This window comes from Rhizoctonia solani, chromosome 16, assembly GCF_016906535.1.
Source record: "Rhizoctonia solani chromosome 16, complete sequence".
In the NCBI taxonomy this organism is placed as follows: Eukaryota; Fungi; Basidiomycota; class Agaricomycetes; order Cantharellales; family Ceratobasidiaceae; genus Rhizoctonia; species Rhizoctonia solani.
Window position 1 is genome coordinate 795,293 of NC_057385.1, and position 22,082 is coordinate 817,374.

The following is a 22,082-nucleotide window of genomic DNA, read 5'->3' on the forward strand; positions in this document are numbered from 1 at the left end:
TAAATTGCTGTTACCGGACCGGCCCTTGGTTACGTCACAGACTTGACAGTTCTTTTAAGGAAATTATATTGTTATGAAGATAACTAAATCGATACATATGCCTTGCGTAGGCGACGGCAAAACTCGGATAAAACGTGTCTGAATCCTGGCCAGTCGGTCCATCATTAGATTACCTATATGTGCGCCATATCTGGACAAAACATGCGTAAATTCACATCCAAAGCGCTAATACTTAGTGACAAAAGTTCAAATGAAAAGTCTACTGAAACTGAATGTAAAAACAAAATAAATATTGCGGTCCGTAGACCGTCCACTCTGAACTAGCGTGTCATCCTTGTGCAGGGGCCATGCTAATCTTCTCTGTATCGTTCCAATTTTTGTATATGTCACTCCGAAGAGGACATTCATTACGCTTACAACGAGAGGGTGCACAAAGGTGTAAATAATTAAATCCGGGTTTGTGGGTCAGCCCTTTGGTCAAAATAAGCGCCGGACTTCGGATACCACAACGCTTTCGGAAACTGGTCTTCCCAAATTGCACGTATTCCAATTATTATAATCGTTAAAAAGTCATGATGTTATATGATCGGTACTCTGTCCAACTCCAAAAAAAAAAAACTGAAAAGATCCCAACTTACAAATCCCTTACAGCCTAATCACATTCAACTGGCCAGCCCGCTCCGCAAGACCACGCACGCGACGTCCGAGTATCTTGTTCTCCCTACGACGAGCAACGAGCTGCTCATGAGGGAGCAGCTCCCGCGTCCATTGCTCCTCGTTCTCTTCCTCGTTTTCGTTGTTCTCTTGAAGCTCTGGCTCTGGCTGTAGCTGTCTGGTCCTAACGACAAATCGACCACCCTCGGTGGGAAGCAAACAGCAACAGGTCCCGGTAGAGTAGCTTGGATTCGGTGGCCAACGCATGAGGCGACGGAGGCCTTTCTGCTTCCTCGGATTCCTCCGAATCGTACTCGTCGCGGAGTTCTTCCATGAGATATTCTTCTTCTGATACCTCCGAAAGAGGTGTCGGGGAACGGACGACGGTGGTCAATGGACGAGCAGAGGTACGTGATATACGAGACAAGGTAACGGGAATCGGCTTGTCTCCGAGAGGCGGGAGGGAATTCAGTTCGCGGAGGAGATCCTGGCTCTTGAGGTACGAGTTCTCGTGTCGCAGGAAGCGAACCGCTCCTCGCAAGGACTCGATCTGTGAAGGGGGGGTGTTAGCCACATATATCGTCAGGAATTGCTTCAAACTTGCCTGTTCGAGAAGATGTGATGCTTCCAGGTCTCCGGATGCAATGACAGGTTCTTCCACCGCAGGCTGCATACCAGAGGCTACAGAGGCCGATGCATCAGAAAAAAATACACACACAGTACCAAATTAATAGCATACCATGCTTTTCCATCCCGGCTGTAGCCTGTTTCAACCTTGCATTCTCCTGGCCCATCTCGTCTAAATCGCTCTGTAGTTGTTCGAGTGCCTCTTCATAGGCCTTTTCTTGTTTCTGGCCTTGGCCAAGTCGCCCTCGAGATCCACGATGGCGTCGGCCTGTTTCTTGACAGTTTCCATTCGTCGCTCCATGAGCTCGATCTTGACGCTGGTTTCTTGGATGGTTTGATCCTGCGAAATGCATTGGCGATGTGCATATTGAAAATGTATTGGGTGTACCTACCCGAGTCTTGATACTGCGAATAAGGTCCTTTATCTCCTCATTAAGTTTGTTGACCGTTCGCTCGGCATCAACATTCACAGCAGACAACGCCTTGACTTCTGCAATCCTCACAACCCACGGTGCCTCGCCTACGACTACTCAAAACAATCAGCTACACCATTCCCCTTGGAAAAGCAATTCCTACAAAACTCACGCTTAAGGATATTCTCCTGTTCCATCGCAGGTTCCATAAGCGCTGTCGCATCCTTGACCAATCCAGCGACAAGCTGCCCAACCGCCTCCCATGAACCCACAGTCCCGGGCCGCTGCGACATGGTCTCCGCCGCCGTCTCGCGCACATGCAACAATACGCTAGCCAGTTGGAAGTTATGCTTCTGTGCACGAACGTCGGCAAGGTATGATCCGATACGTTGGGCTAGTTGGATCCCAAAGTCGCAGCCTTTGATCATGGTTGTAGTCAGGGCCGTCAGTTTGGGTACGAGGTCAAGTTTCAATGCCGAGCTTTCTTGGATCAAGTCTTCTACCCGGCGGACAAGTTTCCTATACACATTGAGTACATCAGGAATGAGTTCGAGAGTGCATATAGTCACTTACTTGAAAGCAAGCTTGGCGCTCTTGGATGTTCCAAGATTTGAGCTATAGGCTCAAGCAATGTGCGGTCAATGTCCAAATCACCGTACTCAAGAACCGTATCTGTTCGTTCATCTCAACACAAGCCTTCAACCATAGATATGGGGGAGAAACTTACCTTCGTCCTTGATAGAGTTCTCCAGAGCGTCTTGGTCAAACCAATGGCAGCTACGAATGAATCCAAATCGCAGTCGAGTTGCATCGTTAAATCGAGTGTTTCTCGGCGAGGTCAGCCTCAAATCCGGAGAAGGCTGTATCTGCGAGGTGTTCAAACTGAGATAACATCCTGTGTCCGCCGTTAGTCCGTGGCAGAGAAGGGAAGGGGAATGAATACGTACTTGGCAATATCGCTAACACACTCCATATCCTAAATTCATCCCGTTTCAACAGATCGACATGCATATCCAGCCTCTTCTCCATCGGCGATAAATCAGGGAATAACCTCCCGACAGCATGGAATGTATTCACGTCGCATTTACGCAGGACACTCGCAAATCGTTTGCAAAGACATGCAAGGTGATACATCCGGCCACGCATCTGCCCGGTAGAGTTTAACACACGACTGCAGGTATTGCAAGAGGAAAATCTCACCTCACAAACACCGACCAAGCTCTCCGGAACGCTTCCGGACAGACTTTCAGGGAGTCCGTGTGCTGAACCAACCACGTTTGCAATAAGTTCAGCTTTCGTCGCTAGACGTTGGAAGAACATGTAACATGCGGTCGCGTCTGCATCCACTTCGACATAGACCTGTGCTCGCGCTCGGTTAATCTAACCCCTGTAATGAAATGCAAGATAAGGAATATACCTGTGGCAGATACGGCTGCACGATGGCCAGCCACTCTTTTGCCTGTGCCGCGTCCAATTTACGCAACTCGAATTCGATATTCTTGGCCTGATTCTTGGCCGCGGTCGATTGCAAGCGCATGTTGAGCGAGAGGATTGCAGCAGATTGGGTGGCCTGAGCGGAGGATTCGGATTGGTGGATTTGGTTCTCTTGACGGAGATTTTCCATGTCTCTACCAACGACGGGTTAGTTGTGGTCAAACTTTAACCCAGACGCAACCAACCCTTGCATATGTCCAACAAGCTCTCTAAATTGCACAATCGTGCCTTCATAATCCGTAATCGTTTCTTCAAGCGTCTCGATCTTTTGGTTCAGTTCGCGTATTTGGCTATCCTTCCCATCTACCTCCGTTTGGTCAATTTGTAGGCAATGAGAAAAGTGCAAAGATCCTACCAATTTCTTCTTGCATAGCCCGCTCAGCCTCGACATGGTTCTCTTCAATCTCGTCGTTGAGTTCTTTAAGTGCCTCAAGATCCTCGATCGACACACGCATCTCTTCGATTTTCTAATACAAGCCCAAAAGGTCAGTCTCTTATATGCACAAGAAGAGCAGCAGAGGTGAATCAAGGAAATGACCTTATACACACCTCACTGAGCTGCAAATTCCGATCTGTCAATTGTACGAGCATCTCCTCAGCACCAAGTGCATCGTCCAGCTGAATTTTGAGGTCCTCGATCTGTGCATCGGCATTGGCGAGCTTGGATAGCGTCTCTTCGTACCCGGCTGCCATACCCATTAGCCATCATAGGGGGTTTAAAAGCGGAGAGACTTACTCTGAAGTTCGTCAATCCCACTCAAATCCCGCTCTAACTCTGCTATCTTTCTTTCTGCTCCGCGTCTGTTTCTTGAGTTATTTGTCTCAACCTACATACCTAGTTTAGTATCTCCTTTTTTGACAACAAGATCAAGAAACGCACTTGATTAGGGCTTCCTTCAGTCGTTCGTTATGTTTCTCTAGTTGTATCACGTCCAGGCTCTTCTTTGCTTCCCCGCCACCACCCTCGGGAGTACCACCCTCCTTCAAAGATTGCAGTTCAATTTCTATTTCAGCTAGCTTCTCTTTGACAGATTCAAGTTCGAGTTCAGCGGCCTCAGCACGCTCTTCTGCTACCTATTGTGAGAGTTAGTTAGGGTTAGAAGGCAAGGACCATAGGGGCACACCTCCTTATCCAACATAGCCATTTCTAGTTGCTCGGCAGCCTCAACCCCCTTTTCATCAAGTGTTGACATTTCAGCCTGTTGGTCTGCTAATTCTCGTTTTGTCTGTGAGAGTTCTGTTTGTAGAGCTTGAAGCTTTGCTACTCATATATTCGTATTAGTATCCAAATAAACCGGGACGTGGGTAGAATCGTGGCGCGGGGGGACGTGCCTTGCAGTTTAGGCCTGATTGAGACAAACATTTCCGCATCTGCCAGTTTGGTCTCTAATTCACGTATGAGACGCGCATCTTCAGTCCGTTTAGATTCAAGTACGCGTAGCTTGACACGTAATTCGGCGTCCTCCTTGACCTGACAGTAACAAGTTATTTATTACAGTCATAAACGAGGATAAGCAAGCGCGTACTTGTTTGGGACTCGGGGGAGCAGCCAATTTGGGGCTGGGAGGAACGACTAGATTCGGACTACGAGGCGAAGCGATGGTTGCTCTCCGTCACCAGCCATGGTCTCGGATTCAGAACGAACGATCATACTCGAAGGTTCAAGCATCAGTCCTCGTGAAGGTTGTTTTGACAACGAAGGTACGCGAGCGGTCTCATTCCCTCCTGTTGACGCAAGTGGTAAAACAGAGGGCTTAGAAGGACTGAGTGGACTGCTGGTCTTTAAAGGAGAAGGCAGTTTCGAAGTCTCAAGAGCGGGTGAAGAAAGTGACTGGGTAGTTTGCTGGGGATTGAGCTGGTACAACCAGGCGAGAGATAGGCGGACGAGATTCAATAGGAGAATGTCGTATCTCTCTCTCCGAGTCAGCAACAGAGGGTCTTCTCTCTTCCAACGGCCGCGTGATAGTATCGTCCTCGTCGTCTTCTCCGTTTCCATCATCGGACTCGAGTCTAGTCGATCCGGACTGAACACTGGTTGTTCTCGGAGGCTGAGCTCTTGTGAGTGGGCTTTGCGCGAATGGGTGTGCGCCTGATGTGCTTCCTGTACGTTTGTGAGGTGCGAGAGTTGGCCGGCGAGCAGCCGTTGCCGAGATAGGGCTGGGAGGGGGCAGCTTGGACGCCGGGAGACGCGAATTGGACGGTGTACGAATGGTTAGGGGCGATGCTTGGCCTGGGGATCCGGCACGTGTATTTACAGAACGGGAAGATGATTGACGGGCCGGCGTCGAGGGCATTGACCCTCGCGGTCCATTTCGAGATGCGGGTCGACTGGCCTGACCCTTGGAATCCATTATTCTTACCTATTTCATAAGCTATGTTGAAATATTACTCACTGGTGTGGAAACAATTTTGACTTGACTCGGCCTCACAAAGACACCGTGATTGGGGGCGCAGGAGAAATACACAACATCCTTGACCGAACCATCGTTCTTTCCATTAGGCGCGGCGAGTTCGATTCCGACCCATTTACCAGGTGCAAATGCCGTATTCCCCACGAATCGGACCGTTCCTCGACCAGCAGTCACGTCGACCACCGCGTCGAGCGGCACCTCATTTTGCATCGTAGTCCTGGTCGATTATGGAAGCTACAGGAGTCTGAAATGGATCCGGGCTCGATCAGATCATTCGGCGCTTATTCCAGTTCAGACAACTGCGCGGGTGACACGACCAACCCCAGACCTGTATGGCCAATAAACTAAGAGTATGCATACTACACCCAGATTTGGGAATAGGTGAGCTCGGCACATGTAAAATGAACCGGTCTGCCCAAAATTGACCCTACGAGGCAGGGGGCGCTGAAAGGTTAATAGTCGATGCCGCACTTGGCCTTCAAAAACGCGGACACACGGTCCACATATATACTTCCTACCATGACTCGGGCCATGCATTCGAGGAAACAACCGACGGTAGCTGAATTTCTTATTCCAGGTCTCTTAAATTCACTATATGCTTTCAAGGACAGGTACCCTGACTGTGCGATATATTAAACCACCTTTCCCGCGACACGTCTTTGGTGCTTTGCACATCCTGCTTTCTATCCTGCGGCAGCTGCATCTAGTTCTGATCTTGCTGTTTCTTGTATACTTTGGGAAAGAGAGTCCGTACGATGTGTTCCTTGTCGACCAGCTTTCCGCTTGCATTCCCTTGCTCAGGTGGGGAATGCAAAAGAGAGTTGTGTTTTATTGCCACTTTCCAGACAAACTTTTGGCAGATGGGACTGTTGCTGCCGTCGAAGGTGTTCAGGCTACCAAAGGCAAGGGAGGTGTCAAAGGGTTCGTCAAGAAATTATACAGGCTGCCAGTTAATTGGGTCGAGGAAGTTACTACGGGTAGAGTTCTCTCCTTATTTTCCTTCCCTCTTCGTATCTGACAGGCAACAATAGGACAAGCGGACGTTATACTTGCAAACTCTCGGTTTACTTCTCGAGTATTCAAGGATTCGTTCCCTTCAATCAAGGTGGATCCAGTAGTGGTCTATCCAGGAATTAACATTTCAGCCTATCAATCCCTTCCTTCTTCAGATGATACGAGTGAGATTGAGATGGTCAAATCGTAAGACCCGCATTGTTCCTTCTCGCTATACCTCTCATCCACTCTATACAGGGATAAGACCACACTCCTCTCTTTAAACCGATTCGAACGCAAGAAAAATGCAGCTCTCGCAATTCAGGCCTTTGCCCTCCTCCCGAACTCCAACATTCGACTAGTCATCGCAGGAGGGTACGACCCACGCCTAGCTAACAACGTTGAATGCCTGCGACACCTAGTCAAGATATGTGAAGAAAATGCAATAGAATGGAAGACAGTCTCTCCTCGCGAACTTCCCGAACTTCCTACGCACTCTTCGAATAAACCAAAAGCAGAGGTGAACGGAAAACAAGTCCTCTTTGTTCTCAACTTTTCCAACCCTCAACGTACACACTTGCTCACCTCGCCTACGACCCGTGCGCTACTTTATACTCCCCAGAATGAACATTTTGGGATTGTTCCGGTTGAGGCGATGGTCTGTGGGGTTCCAGTCGTTGCGTGCGATAGCGGAGGACCCATGGAGAGCATTGTCGACCCGGAGAATCTCAAGTATGCAGCCGATTCTGATAAGCATACGGGAGAAAAGGGCAGAACGGGGTTCCTACTCCCCCCAGATCCCGAGCTGTGGGCCCGTGCATTGCGATCTATCCTGGATTTCTCAGACGAGGAACGAGTATCGATAGCAAGGACCTCTCGACAACGTGTGAAGGATATGTTTAGCCTCGAGAGCTTGACAGTCGGTATGGAGAGTGCATTGATTAGGGCTGTGCAAATGGGTAAAATGAATGACGTGGGAGTAGGAGTAGGAGTTGCAGTAGTGAGCATTGGGGTTGGAGTAGGCGTTTGGTTACCAAGTGAATTATGATAAGCAAACCAAGCATATTATCTAGAACGAATACAATAAAGGTATATTGGTATACGATCCGATGTAATCCATAAATGCCCAAGATAATCTACAACGAGCGCGCGGAGACAGCGTGTAGAACTATCTTCCCAAAAGCTCCGCTCTCTCTGCTTGCCTATCCCGTAGAACCCTAACCTCATTTCCTTCATCTTCCTCCTCATCGCCAATTTGCAGTAAATTTTCTTGGCTCGCACGCTCAAATCGTACGCTCTTTTTTCCAATCAAAGGAGGCCTTGGCGATCGAAGGGACGAAGATGCGGGAGGCGCAGATGTCCTGTGTGGCCCAGGGCCAGGATTAAGGGGAGACGGTGGTTCAGTTTCAAAGATCACTTGTTCAGCCTGACAAGAAATTTATCAGATAATGTACGCCAAAGACACTATGTGGACTCACGGTTTCGTCTCTCCTACTCAGACGTATCGACTTGGTTGATCCAGTGTGGTCCACGGATTTCTTGTACTTATGGTACGTGAACAGCGCGATACCTATTTCAGCACATTTGTCAATGTCCTCCCTCCATCCCTACTCGAGTCACCCACCGAGGATAGTTACGCCAACTCCAATAATGTTCATTCGTTCAGCCGATCCCCAAATACAATCGCAGAGAGCGATATGGTTGTTACTTCTTTGAATATACCTGCTACAGACATTGGTACCATTCCAGTACGTTGGATTATACTTCTTTGTGCGAGTTTGTAAGTCATCTGAGATACAATAGAAATAGGAACGTACTAAAACTCGGCAAGAGTCATGCAGAATGCTACTGCTCCTGGAGCCATAATAAACAAGGCTGTTTTAATCGTTTCAGACGGAGAACTGAAGAACCTAGGTGCTTGGTTGATATCATGCGGGCCCGGTCAAATTAAACGATGGACTCACTTGGACCCAAAGACATCTCCCAAGTTATCGACCATGGCCGTTAGTATCAATAATGAAATAAACATAGTGGGAGCGAGCCAGAATATGGTTGCGCAGGGGTTGTCCATTCCCATAGGTGGGTCTTTCTCGTCGTCTTCGTCGTCCTCCCTCTTCGGCCCGTGAAGCAAAATTTGGGTAAGTGCCCAACGAAGACCACCACATGCACTAGCAATAAAGACTAAGATCATTCCTCCGAAAGCGAACTGGGTTTCCGTAGCGACCATTAAGACTACTCCGCCTGTTATAAGAAGAATGACCGAAACGAGGCGTTTGGAGAATGTTTCGAGCTTGAAGAGGAATGCAAAGAACAGGACAAATACGAGCGAGGATGATTTACACATTGCTACGGTGAGTGGATAAACAGGTAAGCGACTGGGTAAAATAGCTTAAAGATGACTCACTATAAAACGAAAGAGTGATTGTCTTCAAACTCAAGTTTGAAAAGCCAATATCTAGACTGGTTGTCACTGCACATGGAACAGCTTTCACCCTGACACAAGTTCAGAGAGTTTGAAAGCAAAGACTATAAGGAAACCTACGCGTATTGTTTTCCGGTAGGAGAATAGGGGGACCCAAACGTAGAAGGAAATATGAACCGACATAGAGCAGCAAGTAAGAATTGCATGAGCATGTGCATCGAGGTCACGAAGAGTGGAGAGGGAAAGCCAAACTTGTCGCCGGAGAACATCCATTTATTATATATGCTCAATACGGTGGCAAATCCGAACCTAATTTACCCACAATAATTTTTCTTAATATATACCGAAGACAGATATGGGAACAAGTAGGCTCACCAAGTCGCTATGAATAGCGAATTTATGAATGCATTTCTCCACCATTCACGCTTCCTCTGTTCTCTACTCTGTTGGGTCTCATTATCTGTTTCAAAATCTATATCTGGTCTATCGCTATCGAATGATTTGACATGATCTCGGTCGTCGGGTAGGGCGGAGTAGGACATGGTGGGAGCTAGGGAGTCTTGCTGGCGCTTACATCCAAATCAAATATCCTGGCTCCATCAGGATGGCTGAAATTTCTAAGTTTTGGACGTCGATCACAAGCAAATATGAGTGGCCACCATCACCGCCCTACTCTCAAGCAGGCAAGTTGTACGCTTGAATGAAACGTATTCTTGAGTTTAACGATTACATACAGCAAAACAAGCCCTTCAAATCCAAGCATGCTTCAAAGGGGTCACTGAAAGCTGCTGCCAAAGGTATTTTAATTCCGCTAACTAACCGGATAAAATCTGATTTATTACATAGGCCGAGTTGGGAACTCTCCCAAATCGCAACCAGCAGCCAGCGTCGCAATTGCTCAAACTAAACTAAATCGTAAAAATTCAGCTAAACAGAACCAGCTCAAGAAGAAGGCAGAGTTGGCGGACGAAGGCAAAATCTTCAGTAAGTCCTTCGCGCCCACCTGTCAATTGAACTCATCTGATATGTCATTTGATGTGACTTTCAGTGGGTCAAATGCAGCACCTCGGATAGTGGCAATTGTCCCGTTGTGTCCCGACGTCTCGGCCCAGCAAACTGCGCTTCAAATCGTCAAATCTCTGGGTGTGGATGCCTCTTCAGCACCACAGTCAGGCACATGGATCGTCGAGTGCGTCTCAATTTCGCTCTTGAAACCAGGTACTAACAAGATCGGCAGAGCTCCACGCTTCCGGACAACCCTACAGTTCCTTATCCTACCTTACCGTCAGCTTTACTCTACACTCGATGCAACACATGCTGCAGACTACACCATCTCTCACTCAGTCCTATAACAGAAGTAGACACCTGGGGCGAGCGTCTCCTCCGAGTTCTTCAAAGTCAAGGAGGGCTACACAATGTAGTCTCAACCGTATCCCATTCGGACGGCTCGAGAACCCAGCCAGCTATACAAAAATCACTTCTGTCTTTTGTTCAGTATTTCGTACCGACACAAAATAGGGTATTCGACTTGACAACTGAGTCGGACGCGAGGAATGCTGCGAGGGCTTTGTGTGAAGGAGTTCCCAGGACCGGCCCAGCGAGTGCAAGTTGGAGGGATGGTCGGTCTTGGATAGCGGCTGAGAACGTGGACTGGGAAGAAAATGGCGAATTGAGGATCACTGGCGTTGTTCGCGGGTCAGCGCTGACAGCCAATCGACTAGTGCATATACCCTCTTTAGGGGATTTCCAAATATCCAAAGTACGTTCGCTCACTGTATACCTTATAAACGAATCTAACGCTTTTATTGAGGTTCTTGCAGCCCCTCGCCCCCGTGCGCACAAACATAGCGCAGAAGTGACCATGGATGTTACACCAACGGACATGACTATTATCGCGGAACGTCAACCATCTGATGCAGATTCCCTAACTTCTACGAATAGGCCCGACGAAATGACAAACGAACAGACATGGCCGACTGCAGAAGAACTTGCCGAAGGGGAGGCTCGTGAGGCAAGCGCTCTGAAAGCTTCCTCTAAGAAATCCAAGATCAAGAGGGTACCTAGGGGAACATCTACTTACCAGGCGGCGTGGATCGTTGACGATGCGGACGATGAAGATGAAGGGGACGAGGATGAGGACGCTGATGCCGATATGGAAGCGGAGGCTAATGTGGGAGAAGGTCAAGAAGAAGAGGAAGATATGGTTGAGTTGGACGAGGAGGCCGAAGACGACCCAGCCATGTCAGTTACCAACAGTAAGGCAGGAAAAAGTGTTGCATTCGAAGACATGGACGTAGAAGAGGAAGCTCGGCAGTGCGTACCACCAACAAACTAATTTGAATCGACTAACCTCAGCCACTAAAGGCTTGATACCTGGCGTACTCGAGAACGAGAAGACGCAGACGATCTTGCCTTCCCCGATGAGATTGACACTCCACAAGATACCCCCGCTCGCACACGTTTTGCTCGTTACCGAGGGCTGCGTTCCCTCCGTACAAGCCCATGGGACCCGTATGAGAACCTCCCACAAGACTATGCGCGAACGTTTCAGTTCGAGGATTATGCACGCACGGAGCGATCTGTGCGCAAGTACGAGGACGAACACGCGGCCAAGCCTGCCACACGGGTTGTTGTATGCGTTGAGAGTGTGCCGAGAGATGTGGTCCGGTTATATGGCCCAGGGCGACCTTTGATCATGTTTACACTACTGCAGCACGAGCATAAGGTTTCAGTACTCAATTTTACTGTACAACGAAATACCGAATACAACGAGTCCGTACGTTCCAAGGTGAGTTGATGGCCCTAAATATGTTTTAACTTATCTAAGGGGGTGGCTAGGATCCTATGATTCTATGCGTTGGGCCTCGCCGACTCCGTACAAACCCCGTATATAGTCAACATACGCGAGGAGGTGGGAAAGGCGTAAACAATGTTCACAAATTTGAGCGATATCTTCGCCACGGAGATGCAAGCGTTGCAACAATCTATGGCCCTATCGTCTTTGGAAAACAGCCTTGCACATTACTTCGCGAAACCGGTGATCCAGAAGGTCAGTAGGTCCGGGCGGCTACCGGCTATTATCTCATGCTTTTTTTAGCACCTGAACTTGTCGCATATGGTTCGTTCCACAACACCGATGCCCAACGAATCATAGCCAAACGTATCATCCTGACTGGACACCCATTCAAAGTGCATAAGAAAACCGCAACCGTCCGGTACATGTTCTTCAACCCTGAGGATGTCCGATATTTCGCGCCAACCCAACTACATACTAAGCATGGACGGACAGGTCATATTCGTGAAAGCCTCGGGACCATGGATATTTCAAAGCTCACTTCGATGGCCCTCTCACCCAGATGGACACCGTGTGCATGTCACTATACAAACGTGTGTATCCACGTTGGAGTACGTTACTTAAGTGTAACAGTGGGCAGGACACCAACGACGACGTGGCAATGGAAGAATGAATTCACTTATGCATGTATTCAACGATCGATATGTATACCACTATAGCATGAAAACTAAATCTTTTCAAATACGTATAGATAGGCCAGTGGTTTGAGTGCAGCAACACTCTCCGAGTCAGCGCGTACGACCTTTTCATCGTTATAGAGCACCCATCCTTCGGTTTCAGTACGTATATGCGCGACGTAGTGCCCAGAATGGACGGATGGACCCTTGTGGGAGATGAATGCCTTCAGATGGTATCTGGCGGGCAGTGTATTGACTCCTCCGACTTTAGGCTGGGATGTTGCCGCCTCGGTTGTAGCCGGAATTGCTTCATCTGTATCGCCAACATCATCAGGGTGGCTGAATAGCCATTCCACGGCTTGTTCTGGGTTTCCATTCTACCCAGGTTTTAGTACTGTATTTTGATACGGACAGAGATTCTTACTGATTCGCGCAACGCCTTTTTTGCCTGTGCGGGGGTGAATCCCATATCCACGATCGTGGAAACTTGCTCAAGATTTGGCTGAGTTGGCGCGGGTGTAGCTCCCCCGCCAGGAAGGGGGTCATCAATATCTAGCGAGCCATTTCGTTAGACCCTATAAGCTTGATCGCTAAGAAATATATACCAGGATCTTCGAGGTGTAAAAAGAGCCACTCCATAGCCACCGCTGCATGGGTATTGCCAGTTGCGAGCAATGCGCGCTTACACCTTATTTCTGGGAAGCCCATGGACATGAGCTGTTCCATCGCATCGGCATTGAATTCCGGAAGCGAGGACGCAACTAAGAAAAACAGGAATCAGCATCTTCAAAACATAGCCAAAAATACTCGCACCTGGCTTATCATCCGGTAGCGCTTCTTCATCTAGTTGCATACCCGTTCCGAGGTATTTATCTAACGTGATGCTATCATCGCTAGGGAGTAATACCGGGACGTCTACACAAAAACGCCGTCTTTGAGAGATAACTAACACAGTCAAAGGACACTAACCGAGTTTGTGTGGCACCCAATTTACTAGCTGAAACTTCTTCGCGTGTACCACAAAGACATCCGGAAAAGTAGCGAATCTCGTACGTCTGATAGAAACGGTCAGTTGATGAAGGAACAGAGTTGCATGTACTTGCTTGATTGCAATAACCTTCTTATCGCACGAAGGGCACGAGTATTCAAGTGCTTCTTCACCTGCAACGGTATCTAAGCAATCCACTAATTGAACGCTCTCGTATTCTGCCTTGGTGCCCTCCCCGGCGGGCTTAACCTCTTTGGCAGGAATTGGAACCCCAATCGAATCATGCTCATCAACCCTGTATCGAACTTTGCCGCATTCGTTGCATTTCAGGCGTTCCTCTATCCCGAACCTGAAGACATCGGTTGGTGTGCCTTGATTAGCAGAACGCAAGGATGCAAATAGATGTTCAAGGAATTCCTCGGCATCTTGCTGGCGCATGGTCGCGAACTCTCGATGCCCCTTTCCAACTAACGCTTTGAAGGATGCTGGACGAAGACCATCCTGGAATCGTACAGTATCTTCGGCATTATTCTCGTTTTGGATAGTATTGAGAGCAGATGCCCTACTATAGCGGCCACTACAGAGCCCATCGGCAATCTTACGCATTTGACATTCAAGGCAGTCCGCCGGTAGACCAGCAGAACACACAAGTCCATGCTCGGTGGTCGCATTCGCAGAAGTAGCCCCATAATACCCCTTGAAAGACGGTAACGCAAAGAGTGTTTGTAATACGGACGCCATGTAGCAGCTACAACCATTCAATTAGACATAGCGATACGATTTGATAGCATACATACCTATTACCAAGATTTTGTAGCCCAGTAAGCCCAGGTCCAAATACCGGCTGTAGTAATTTACCATCCTCGCCGGTCATACTAAACTCAAACGTGAAATTTTGCTCTATTTGCTTTGGAATGATTTAATGAGAGGAATAAATTGAATAAGATGGATAAACATACCAGTTCGGTCATGCTCTTTTCGGTTTTAGTTTGGGTCAAAACGTCAATGCCAACTTTCTTGAGGTGGAGAGCCAATTCAGGGTCAATTCTGCTCTCGTCGCAAGCATAACAATACGCATCTATGCGTGGCGATCAGAATGAGAATATTGAATATGGGCAGGTACATACCTGCCGTTCCCTCGGGAGTAATTGTCCCAACTTTGACGCTCACAGGATGTTGAGTGCTGCGCCAGTGCTCTAAGCCATGCCCATTTCCGCCTGTTCCACCGTACTGGGCTCGCCCGCATCCCAGGGAACCACAAGTCAAACACAACCATAGGTTATCCTTGAGATCACAGTGTGAACAATGCGCCCCAGGGGGTGCTCCAGTAGCGGTTGATTGGTCTAGAGTCAATGTGTGCTCGCAAGGCTCCAATTCTTCCTCCCATGCTTTGACCTCAGACTGGCGAGCCGATGAGAGGGAAGCCGCAACCCCATTTGTAAGAGGGATGACTCTGGGAGCAACTTCGGGATCGGCGAAGCTGTTACATGCCCAGCATCTTAAAGTCGCTACCGTGTCGTAGTTGTCAGCATCGTGCTCTTCAACGATTGCAAGTCGCTTGAGCGGTGGTTCACTGTCGCCCTAGGTTTATTGGTAATTTTAGTGTCAATAAGTAGAGAAGCTCATGGTGAACACACTCGCTGGGACTTCGGTTTTGGAGTTCTCCTAAAATTTAAAGACCAAACATGACCTGTCTTCTCGGCGTGTGTGCGAGCGTGATGACGCTCTTCTCCCAGACAGCCACCATTGAAACAGTGCAAACACACGTCTATGCCGTCGGGTGAATCCTGAGGTGAAATTAGGCTAGATAAATATCATTTATCCTATACTTACTTGTGAATCGAAGCATTGGGTACATTCCTCGCGATGAACCGCTTGAGATAAACGCGGTGGCTGTAGTGCGATCAGTTGCGCGAAATGAGGACACTGGCCCTTGGTTTGAGCCATATTGAGACCCTTAGCTTTAATAATAGTGGGTTACAATTATAATCGGCGGATATTATACACAGCCTTCACCTCTTTTACAGCAGTTTTATGAGTGGTCGTGTTAGCAAGGCAGAGACCCAGGAAGTAAAAGGGTATTCAGGCGCTTATTTAGTCACGTGCTACATCCAACTTTCCTAAAACAGGACTTTGCGTATCGAATAGATCTCTCAAACACTTGAGCAACCAAAACCATTTCCTATGGCAAGATATGCTTCATTAACATAGGTACATCTTGGATGTTGATACTCTTGCACAAACCTTGACACTTACTTGGTTCACTTGTTTGTTGAACTATGATCCTATCTGGATGCGTTCGCTTACATTTCTGCTGGATACATGTGACTCACCTCCACAATATCATTCTGCCAATTTCATTCTTCATTTAACACCTTAATACTTCCATCCGTGGGATGTCATTGCGACACGTTACATCAAGCGTGGGTCATCAATTTGGTGGCACGCTTATCGGTTGTTGGTTCTATATAACATATCTGGGTGCAGGCAGCGAGTCGCATTTTCACGGGATGTACCCAGGGTATGAGAATCTCCAGGCTCAATCTCATGATTGTATATCTTCGTAGATTCGTTGGGCCCTCCCCGGACACATAAGGTTTGTCCTCAACGTTAGGCGCGCTGTGTTGGTGGGTTTCCACATTAGAATATAGCCCTACTGATTCATCTAGTGCTTGATTTAACGGTGACCCTGAATAATAAACCACAAGGTTTGGCGGATTGAGAACCTGGACATCGACGCCGACACGGCAATGTCGATCAATCAGCGGAACAAGAATCAATCTACACCGAGCCACCCGGCATCGATGAGATTACCTTTTGTGTAAATTTTTAAGAAGACTTGGCACCATGGTTGGTGTACTTCTCATCCCGACTTTAGCTCCTCAAAGTAAGCACGTATCCCCTGGATACGGGATAGCCAGAATTGAAATAGATGGTGATAGTGCGAAGGAGGTGTTCAACTGCTAAAACTACTACATTTAGGTAGATTGAGTAAAGAATCGATCGATGCGCATGTACACCAATCATGCATCATACCATGCATTGTTCACAACAGACAGGATTCTTGTCTAACCTGTCACACGGTAGCGTGTTGCTGCATCCTTTCATCATCCGTCCTCCGCGCTTGACAGATAGACAGTCAAATAGGGCCCTTCCCCCTCACTCTCGTTTGTTTTTCCCCAGCCCTCAGCCTCCCCTTGCCCTTAAACTTGTGGCTCCACAACTGGAATGTTGTATGCAATATCAAGATGTGTATATAGCATTCAATCCCACGAATGAAATGCATGTCGCCCTCGTAGGCTTCGAGGCTGAGACCATACTATCTCCATTGAGACCCCAAGTGCTGACACCACCCATCACGGCACGAGGCAGAACGCTTGGGACCCCTTTGTCTGCCACATATCCCCCTAGAAAAGCAGAAGCGTTGTTTGGGGTACGCACAATGCCTGTAAGAGCCGCCGGACAAAACGAGCGCGAACAATGCCCAGATGGCATCAGTGCTACCTGAAGTCTGTTTGACGCAATTGATGGTTGGTAGTCTAGACTATGAAGAGCACCGCGGAAAAAAATATTCCATTCTGTTCTCTGAGGTAATAGTTACTCGATTACCCCGGGTTTGTATGGACAAAGAGTAACGAGATTATGAAGAGGAGTAGTTCGCGCGCTGTGAAATCTCGCTCATTCACTATGGAATGCGGCAATGTAGATTTTAGTACGAGTCCGGTGTCTTGATTCAAGGACAGTGGTTACAGTGACACTTCGAACTGGAAGATCTGCCGCTCTGGGAGTTCTAGAATTTCAACTGTGGCCAGTCATGAATCGAATCTATCGTTATCAACTACGTCGAGCTGCGTCCAGGCCTCCCTATGCGTAAAGTATGCGTAAATGTTTTGCAAACAAGCAGTCTACCCCAGAATCAACTAGTCGACAGTAGTTCTCGGAACGTGACCCCTTATCGCCTACGATACACGGTGAATATTCTACTCGCCAGGAACGATGTGAACGAAATTCCCCATTTATATTGAATTTGTATCACCGGAAATAGCTTTCATATCGGTAGCATGATCTGTCAACGAGCCGACTCGCTTCGGTCCACAAGCTCAGTCAGCACAAACGTTCAGCCATGCAGGTTCATAGAATTGACAAAAAATAATTGACATGTCTGTACTACACTCAAATCAGCCCAAGACTCGGTCTGTCCAAAAATAAGTAAAGGAGCACGGCTAACGTGAAAAAGATGACCCGGAACAACCGGTAGTAAGCAAAATCCAGCCTTCTCGTCAGCACATTCACCTCACTTGCGACCGGTTGCTGATTCATCCCCCACATTGCACCATTGAACGAGGCGGAATGACCAAGACGCCATGTTGGTTATCCTTCCTTTTTGGGCGCGATTGTCGCACACCTCCCAGAAGGCGATTGTGATATTTAATGCAGCGATATTGGGCGAGATGGAGGGTATCCAGAGTTTACTCACCCTTTTCTCCACCACACTCACGACCACTCGCCTTTTTACGCCTTTTTTTTTCGCAATGGCCGTTAAGATTGGTGAGTGTAATAAGCGGTGTAATGAGATTTGTAGACTGAACGCCCTTACGTTGGTTCAGCTGTCATCTTCTACTCTGTAAGTTTTGGTCGCAACGTATTTGCACCGTCAAATACTCATTTGGCATCTAGCTCTACGGACATATTGGCCAGCTCGCCCAAGAGTCAAGAAGGGTATCGAGTCCGAGGGCGTCGAAGTCACCCTCTTCCAAGTGTAAGTACGAACTTTCTAGCATAAAGCTTAACGCTCACGCCTTCCAAATCCAGCCCCGAGACTCTGACCCCCGAGGCAAGTCTCAAATTCCCACGGTCATTGAGAACCAAACACTTACAAATCTCGTCCTCCCCCTCAGATCCTCACCAAGCTTGGTGCTCCTCCTCGCAACACCGAAATTCCGACCATCACCCCTGACGACTTGAAGAACTTTGACGGTTTCGCCTTTGGCAGTGAGTTCAGCCTCGAGCATCCTTTGCCATACGACTGACCCCGCGTGGCAGTTCCTACTCGTTATGGTCGTGCCCCGGCTCAAATCAGCGCATTCTTCGATGCGACTGGCGGTCTCTGGGCCACCCAAGCCCTGAGCAAGAAGTTCGCGACCGTCTTTGTCTCGACCGGCTCCCAAAACGGCGGACAAGAGACCACCGCACTCACCACGATGCCGTTCTTTGCGCACCACGGGATCATCTACGTTCCTCTCGGATACCGTGCTCCCGAACTCGGTGGAGTCAAGGACATCCGCGGCGGAGGTCCATTTGGCGCTGGGACCATCGCTTCCAGCGACGGCTCCCGCCAACCCTCCGCAGAAGAACTCACCGTCGCCCAGACGCATGGAAAGCACTTTGCCGAGGTTGTCAAGACGTACAAAAAGGGCGAGGCTGCTGCGTAGGTTCGTTTCGTTTCTCAAACAAGCGGAAATAACTGAGCTCATTTGGATGTGTGTGTGTGTATGCAGGTTGGCGCCTCCCCCGGCCAAGGCGACCAAGTCTCCGAAAAAGGGCTTCTTTGCTAAGCTCTTGAAGTAGATGCATTTTGCTCCCGCTTTGGTGCTTTGTTACATGCCGTTTTGTTTCGTCTTGCCCCTCTAATGTTTATAGTGATGTGCGTATGTATTGGGTAATAAAGGAAACGTTCTCGAATGATGATGCGAGGCCGATAAAGCACGGACCTTGAAGTAAAGTAGTTACCAGTGATGGACAGTTCGGGCGATGAACTGCTTGCCAATTGAACAAAAAAAAATCAAGCTCTATGATCACGTCTAAGCCCGATATGTCCAGCATAGGCTACAGTGGCACGGAACATGCCCAGCCGGTGTTTTATCTCCGCATAGTACAATAGGGCTTCTGGCCACGAGTTCGAACGTGCGGTCTTCGAAGGTTGTTGGATGGGTCCCGGCGGGCCTAGGTATAGCCCGAACTCGTCAAGGCGACCGACAGAGATGCAGGGCTAGTGGACAGGCACAGCACCGAAGTCGAAGGGTGTTGGGGGCACAGTACACCAGCGCGAGAAGCTGATGCGGAGGCGCTGGTTGTTCATTAGTTTCAGCCACTGACGTTGATTCGCATGCGCCGTGCAACCGAAATGGGCAGCCATCATGCGCCATTCAGTGGCTCCACACCACGCACAAGTAATAGTGGGACCATATGGACGATCGGCGCGTAGCAGAGGGACCCCCGTTCGATGAAGAGTGGGATTCTCCGAAACTTCCATAGACTCTTCTTGTCTAGCCATGGTCTATGGCTGATGTCACCCAAACCGTAAGGTTCCTATCGATAGAAGACTGATGGGGCTCCCACGTTCGGTTGACCTCCTGACTATGCTTCGCAAGGGCGTGATGACATGCCGACTTCGGCGGGCAGGGCAAATAGACTTGGGATCGGACCGCGCGAGCTGCAGCATCTTGGAGCCTGTGCTTAGCTGTGGACTGCAGCCAGCTGAATGCCATCACAATCAAGGACAGATATGCGCATGCGAGATTTCGAATGTGATATGATAAGTGCCAGGTTTTGAGTACATGCAAAAGACCCTTGTGAGTGTATTGGTACAAACAACAAATGAAGAAAGAAAGAAAAAGAAAGTCAGAGCATGAGCAAGAGGATTCAGTAGGTTAGACAAAACGGAAATGAGCAGAGAGCTATATGCGGAAGAGGCATAAATGAGCTAGAGAAAACAAAAAAGATAATTCAACCAGTCGTTTCAATCAGGGATACACGTCGTCGGTCAGGGGGGCATAAAGTAATAAGATAGTCGAGCCGTGTGCGAATAAGTTTAATCGTAGCCGTTGTCGACGAACCAGGAGACGTCACCGAGCTGGCGCTCCCATTCCTCCAACGACTCGGAGTCACTGCCTTCTTCAGAGGACCAGTCGCTGTGTGCGGATCCTCCGTCGGAGCTGCAGCTGTCATCGCTGACATCGCTCTCGTCAAACGCGAGTTTGCGAAGGGGAGAAGAGGACGGCTGGCCAAAGCCCACGACACCGCCAAAGCGGGGAAGCGCCTTCTCTGGGAGCGTCTGCGGACGCGGTTCAAGATGGACTCGGCCACCATGCGGGCCTGAACCTGGTTGTTGTGGGCAACCTGCGCGGCCTGGGCCATGTCCTGGATCTGGCGAGCGGTAAGAACGCGGAGATTGAGTGGTCGGGACATGGGTTTTTCCAGCGACTTTGGCTTAGGGGTTGGGACGGGAGTGGGTGTTTCAGACAGAGCACCTCCGGCAGCGTAGGGGTTTGTCTTTTTGGGAAGAGCAGATGCTGGGCGAGCAGGAGTGGGCGCAGGTGATTGGACAAAGAACGAGGTAGACTGGGGGAGCAAGCGGGGGCGGGCAGTTGGCGCAGGAGTAACGGTTGGCTCGGCTATTTCAGCCAGCTCGCACAGGGCTCCTCCAGCGGCGTATGGGTTGACTTTCGGCGTCTGTGTCATGGGGTCAGCGACGTGTTCGGACGCCATAGGGACAGTGAAATAGCCGTCAAATACGGCCGGATAGAAGCGGTTGGGGATGTGGCAGTGAATCACTCACCGGAGTGCTGGTTCGGCTCGCGCTCAGCCGCCGACCGCCGAGCCCCGGAGGAGGCATGGGCGATTCGTCGTCAGACCCAGAGGAGCTAGAGCTCGAGGGCGATGACAGAGGCGCCAGCGAAGAGAAATTAGGGGGATTGTTCATGATCGAGATCGTAAGGCGCCGTGGCATGCGTCGGGGGGATGGCTGGGAGGGCACTACGGGAGTAACAGGCAGAACGGCAGCCATGGTAAGTAATGTCGACTAGAAATATCCTCGAAAATGAAGGGAAATGATTAAAATGAAGTGGGACCGGGTTGATTCGCTGATTCGCATGCGCCTATATAAAGCTATGCCGCCAACACCAAGAGCTCGGTCACCGCACACACGGGGTCCTGATCTTCCACCTTCCCCGACTACTGGGACCGTGCTGTCTGGGATCTGGAAGCTCAGAAGCTCGCACCACCCAACACCGCCAAACACAGCTTTTGTCTCTCCTTTGCTGTATGCGCTCCCCTAGTATGTGCCACCTAGCCTGTCTATATGCATCTACATTGGCACTCCCCCCGTAGCCGCGCCCACAATACAGATCGTCCAGGCCATCGTCCGGCAGAATCAGTAATCTCTATGCACGTGTTTGGTCTGCGGATCACCCCGCTCCACCTCCAACAGGAGGCCTGGTCGCACCACATTTCCTTCGCGAGGCCCCCTTCGTCGATGTCTATAGACCTCTCCAGATCGTTGTTCCTAGCCCCTGCTTTCGCCGATAAACTACCCGACTACTCCCCCCCGCTGTCTCGCCCAGCATATCTCACGCCGGCTGCGCACGGATGCTCCGCCTTTACATCGTTCTCGTCTCGGGTCCTCCCGCACCGGTGTCGACTATGTCTCGCCTACAAGTCTATTATGTCAGCCTATAAACTATCTTCGACCCTCAATGATCCCTCAATTGCCTGTGCATCTGACAACAATCCAAGTTCTTTCATTTGAGCACAGATCTGAATCTTCCTCTTCGTCGGGGACAGGGACAAGGTCCCATCGGATGGAAATCTTCGATCTGGTCGGTGCATTC

General features: G+C 49.3%; 8 protein-coding genes across 8 annotated transcripts; 4 read left to right on the forward strand and 4 right to left on the reverse strand.

The window, feature by feature from the left end:
* Nucleotides 1–645: 645 nt before the first annotated feature.
* Nucleotides 646–5,809, reverse strand: RhiXN_01472 (Dynein associated protein; the record flags this gene model as incomplete). The annotated part of the gene is made up of 22 exons (XM_043321291.1): nt 646–838; nt 876–1,335; nt 1,394–1,505; nt 1,538–1,621; nt 1,674–1,807; nt 1,867–2,213; nt 2,264–2,366; nt 2,422–2,589; nt 2,642–2,840; nt 2,895–3,053; nt 3,112–3,322; nt 3,374–3,491; nt 3,544–3,655; nt 3,738–3,874; nt 3,925–3,989; nt 4,069–4,262; nt 4,313–4,449; nt 4,584–4,659; nt 4,715–4,761; nt 4,806–4,968; nt 5,021–5,527; nt 5,582–5,809. The coding sequence occupies 22 exons, from the start codon at nt 5,807–5,809 to the stop codon at nt 646–648; spliced, it is 3,954 nt and encodes a 1,317-aa protein (XP_043187114.1).
* Nucleotides 5,810–5,931: 122 nt separating this feature from the next.
* On the forward strand, nt 5,932–7,640 carry RhiXN_01473 (glycosyltransferase family 4 protein; the record flags this gene model as incomplete). The annotated part of the gene is made up of 5 exons (XM_043321292.1): nt 5,932–5,980; nt 6,038–6,154; nt 6,211–6,576; nt 6,631–6,799; nt 6,851–7,640. 5 exons carry the CDS (start codon nt 5,932–5,934, stop codon nt 7,638–7,640), a joined length of 1,491 nt encoding a protein of 496 aa, XP_043187115.1.
* A 120-nt stretch (nt 7,641–7,760) lies between these two features.
* On the reverse strand, nt 7,761–9,556 carry RhiXN_01474 (Triose-phosphate Transporter family; the record flags this gene model as incomplete). The annotated part of the gene is made up of 8 exons (XM_043321293.1): nt 7,761–8,018; nt 8,071–8,162; nt 8,217–8,317; nt 8,410–8,502; nt 8,557–8,938; nt 8,997–9,085; nt 9,135–9,323; nt 9,390–9,556. The coding sequence occupies 8 exons, from the start codon at nt 9,554–9,556 to the stop codon at nt 7,761–7,763; spliced, it is 1,371 nt and encodes a 456-aa protein (XP_043187116.1).
* Nucleotides 9,557–9,714: 158 nt separating this feature from the next.
* On the forward strand, nt 9,715–12,481 carry RhiXN_01475 (40S ribosome biogenesis protein Tsr1 and BMS1 C-terminal; the record flags this gene model as incomplete). Its single annotated transcript, XM_043321294.1, has 10 exons — nt 9,715–9,811; nt 9,861–9,998; nt 10,077–10,203; nt 10,252–10,298; nt 10,370–10,773; nt 10,825–11,327; nt 11,379–11,802; nt 11,853–12,063; nt 12,112–12,379; nt 12,442–12,481. The coding sequence occupies 10 exons, from the start codon at nt 9,715–9,717 to the stop codon at nt 12,479–12,481; spliced, it is 2,259 nt and encodes a 752-aa protein (XP_043187117.1).
* A 54-nt stretch (nt 12,482–12,535) lies between these two features.
* On the reverse strand, nt 12,536–15,420 carry RhiXN_01476 (ubiquitin carboxyl-terminal hydrolase; the record flags this gene model as incomplete). Its single annotated transcript, XM_043321295.1, has 11 exons — nt 12,536–12,862; nt 12,910–13,037; nt 13,091–13,246; nt 13,299–13,400; nt 13,480–13,540; nt 13,585–14,221; nt 14,271–14,380; nt 14,433–14,551; nt 14,601–15,054; nt 15,111–15,260; nt 15,307–15,420. 11 exons carry the CDS (start codon nt 15,418–15,420, stop codon nt 12,536–12,538), a joined length of 2,358 nt encoding a protein of 785 aa, XP_043187118.1.
* Nucleotides 15,421–18,005: 2,585 nt separating this feature from the next.
* RhiXN_01477 (NAD(P)H:quinone oxidoreductase, type IV) lies at nt 18,006–19,041 on the forward strand (the record flags this gene model as incomplete). The annotated part of the gene is made up of 6 exons (XM_043321296.1): nt 18,006–18,021; nt 18,081–18,097; nt 18,151–18,327; nt 18,372–18,465; nt 18,517–18,901; nt 18,972–19,041. The coding sequence occupies 6 exons, from the start codon at nt 18,006–18,008 to the stop codon at nt 19,039–19,041; spliced, it is 759 nt and encodes a 252-aa protein (XP_043187119.1).
* Nucleotides 19,042–20,284: 1,243 nt separating this feature from the next.
* Nucleotides 20,285–21,259, reverse strand: RhiXN_01478 (uncharacterized protein; the record flags this gene model as incomplete). Its single annotated transcript, XM_043321297.1, has 3 exons — nt 20,285–20,527; nt 20,575–20,925; nt 21,032–21,259. The coding sequence occupies 3 exons, from the start codon at nt 21,257–21,259 to the stop codon at nt 20,285–20,287; spliced, it is 822 nt and encodes a 273-aa protein (XP_043187120.1).
* Nucleotides 21,260–21,362: 103 nt separating this feature from the next.
* On the forward strand, nt 21,363–22,000 carry RhiXN_01479 (uncharacterized protein; the record flags this gene model as incomplete). Its single annotated transcript, XM_043321298.1, has 2 exons — nt 21,363–21,529; nt 21,583–22,000. 2 exons carry the CDS (start codon nt 21,363–21,365, stop codon nt 21,998–22,000), a joined length of 585 nt encoding a protein of 194 aa, XP_043187121.1.
* Between the last annotated feature and the right edge of the window lie 82 nt (nt 22,001–22,082).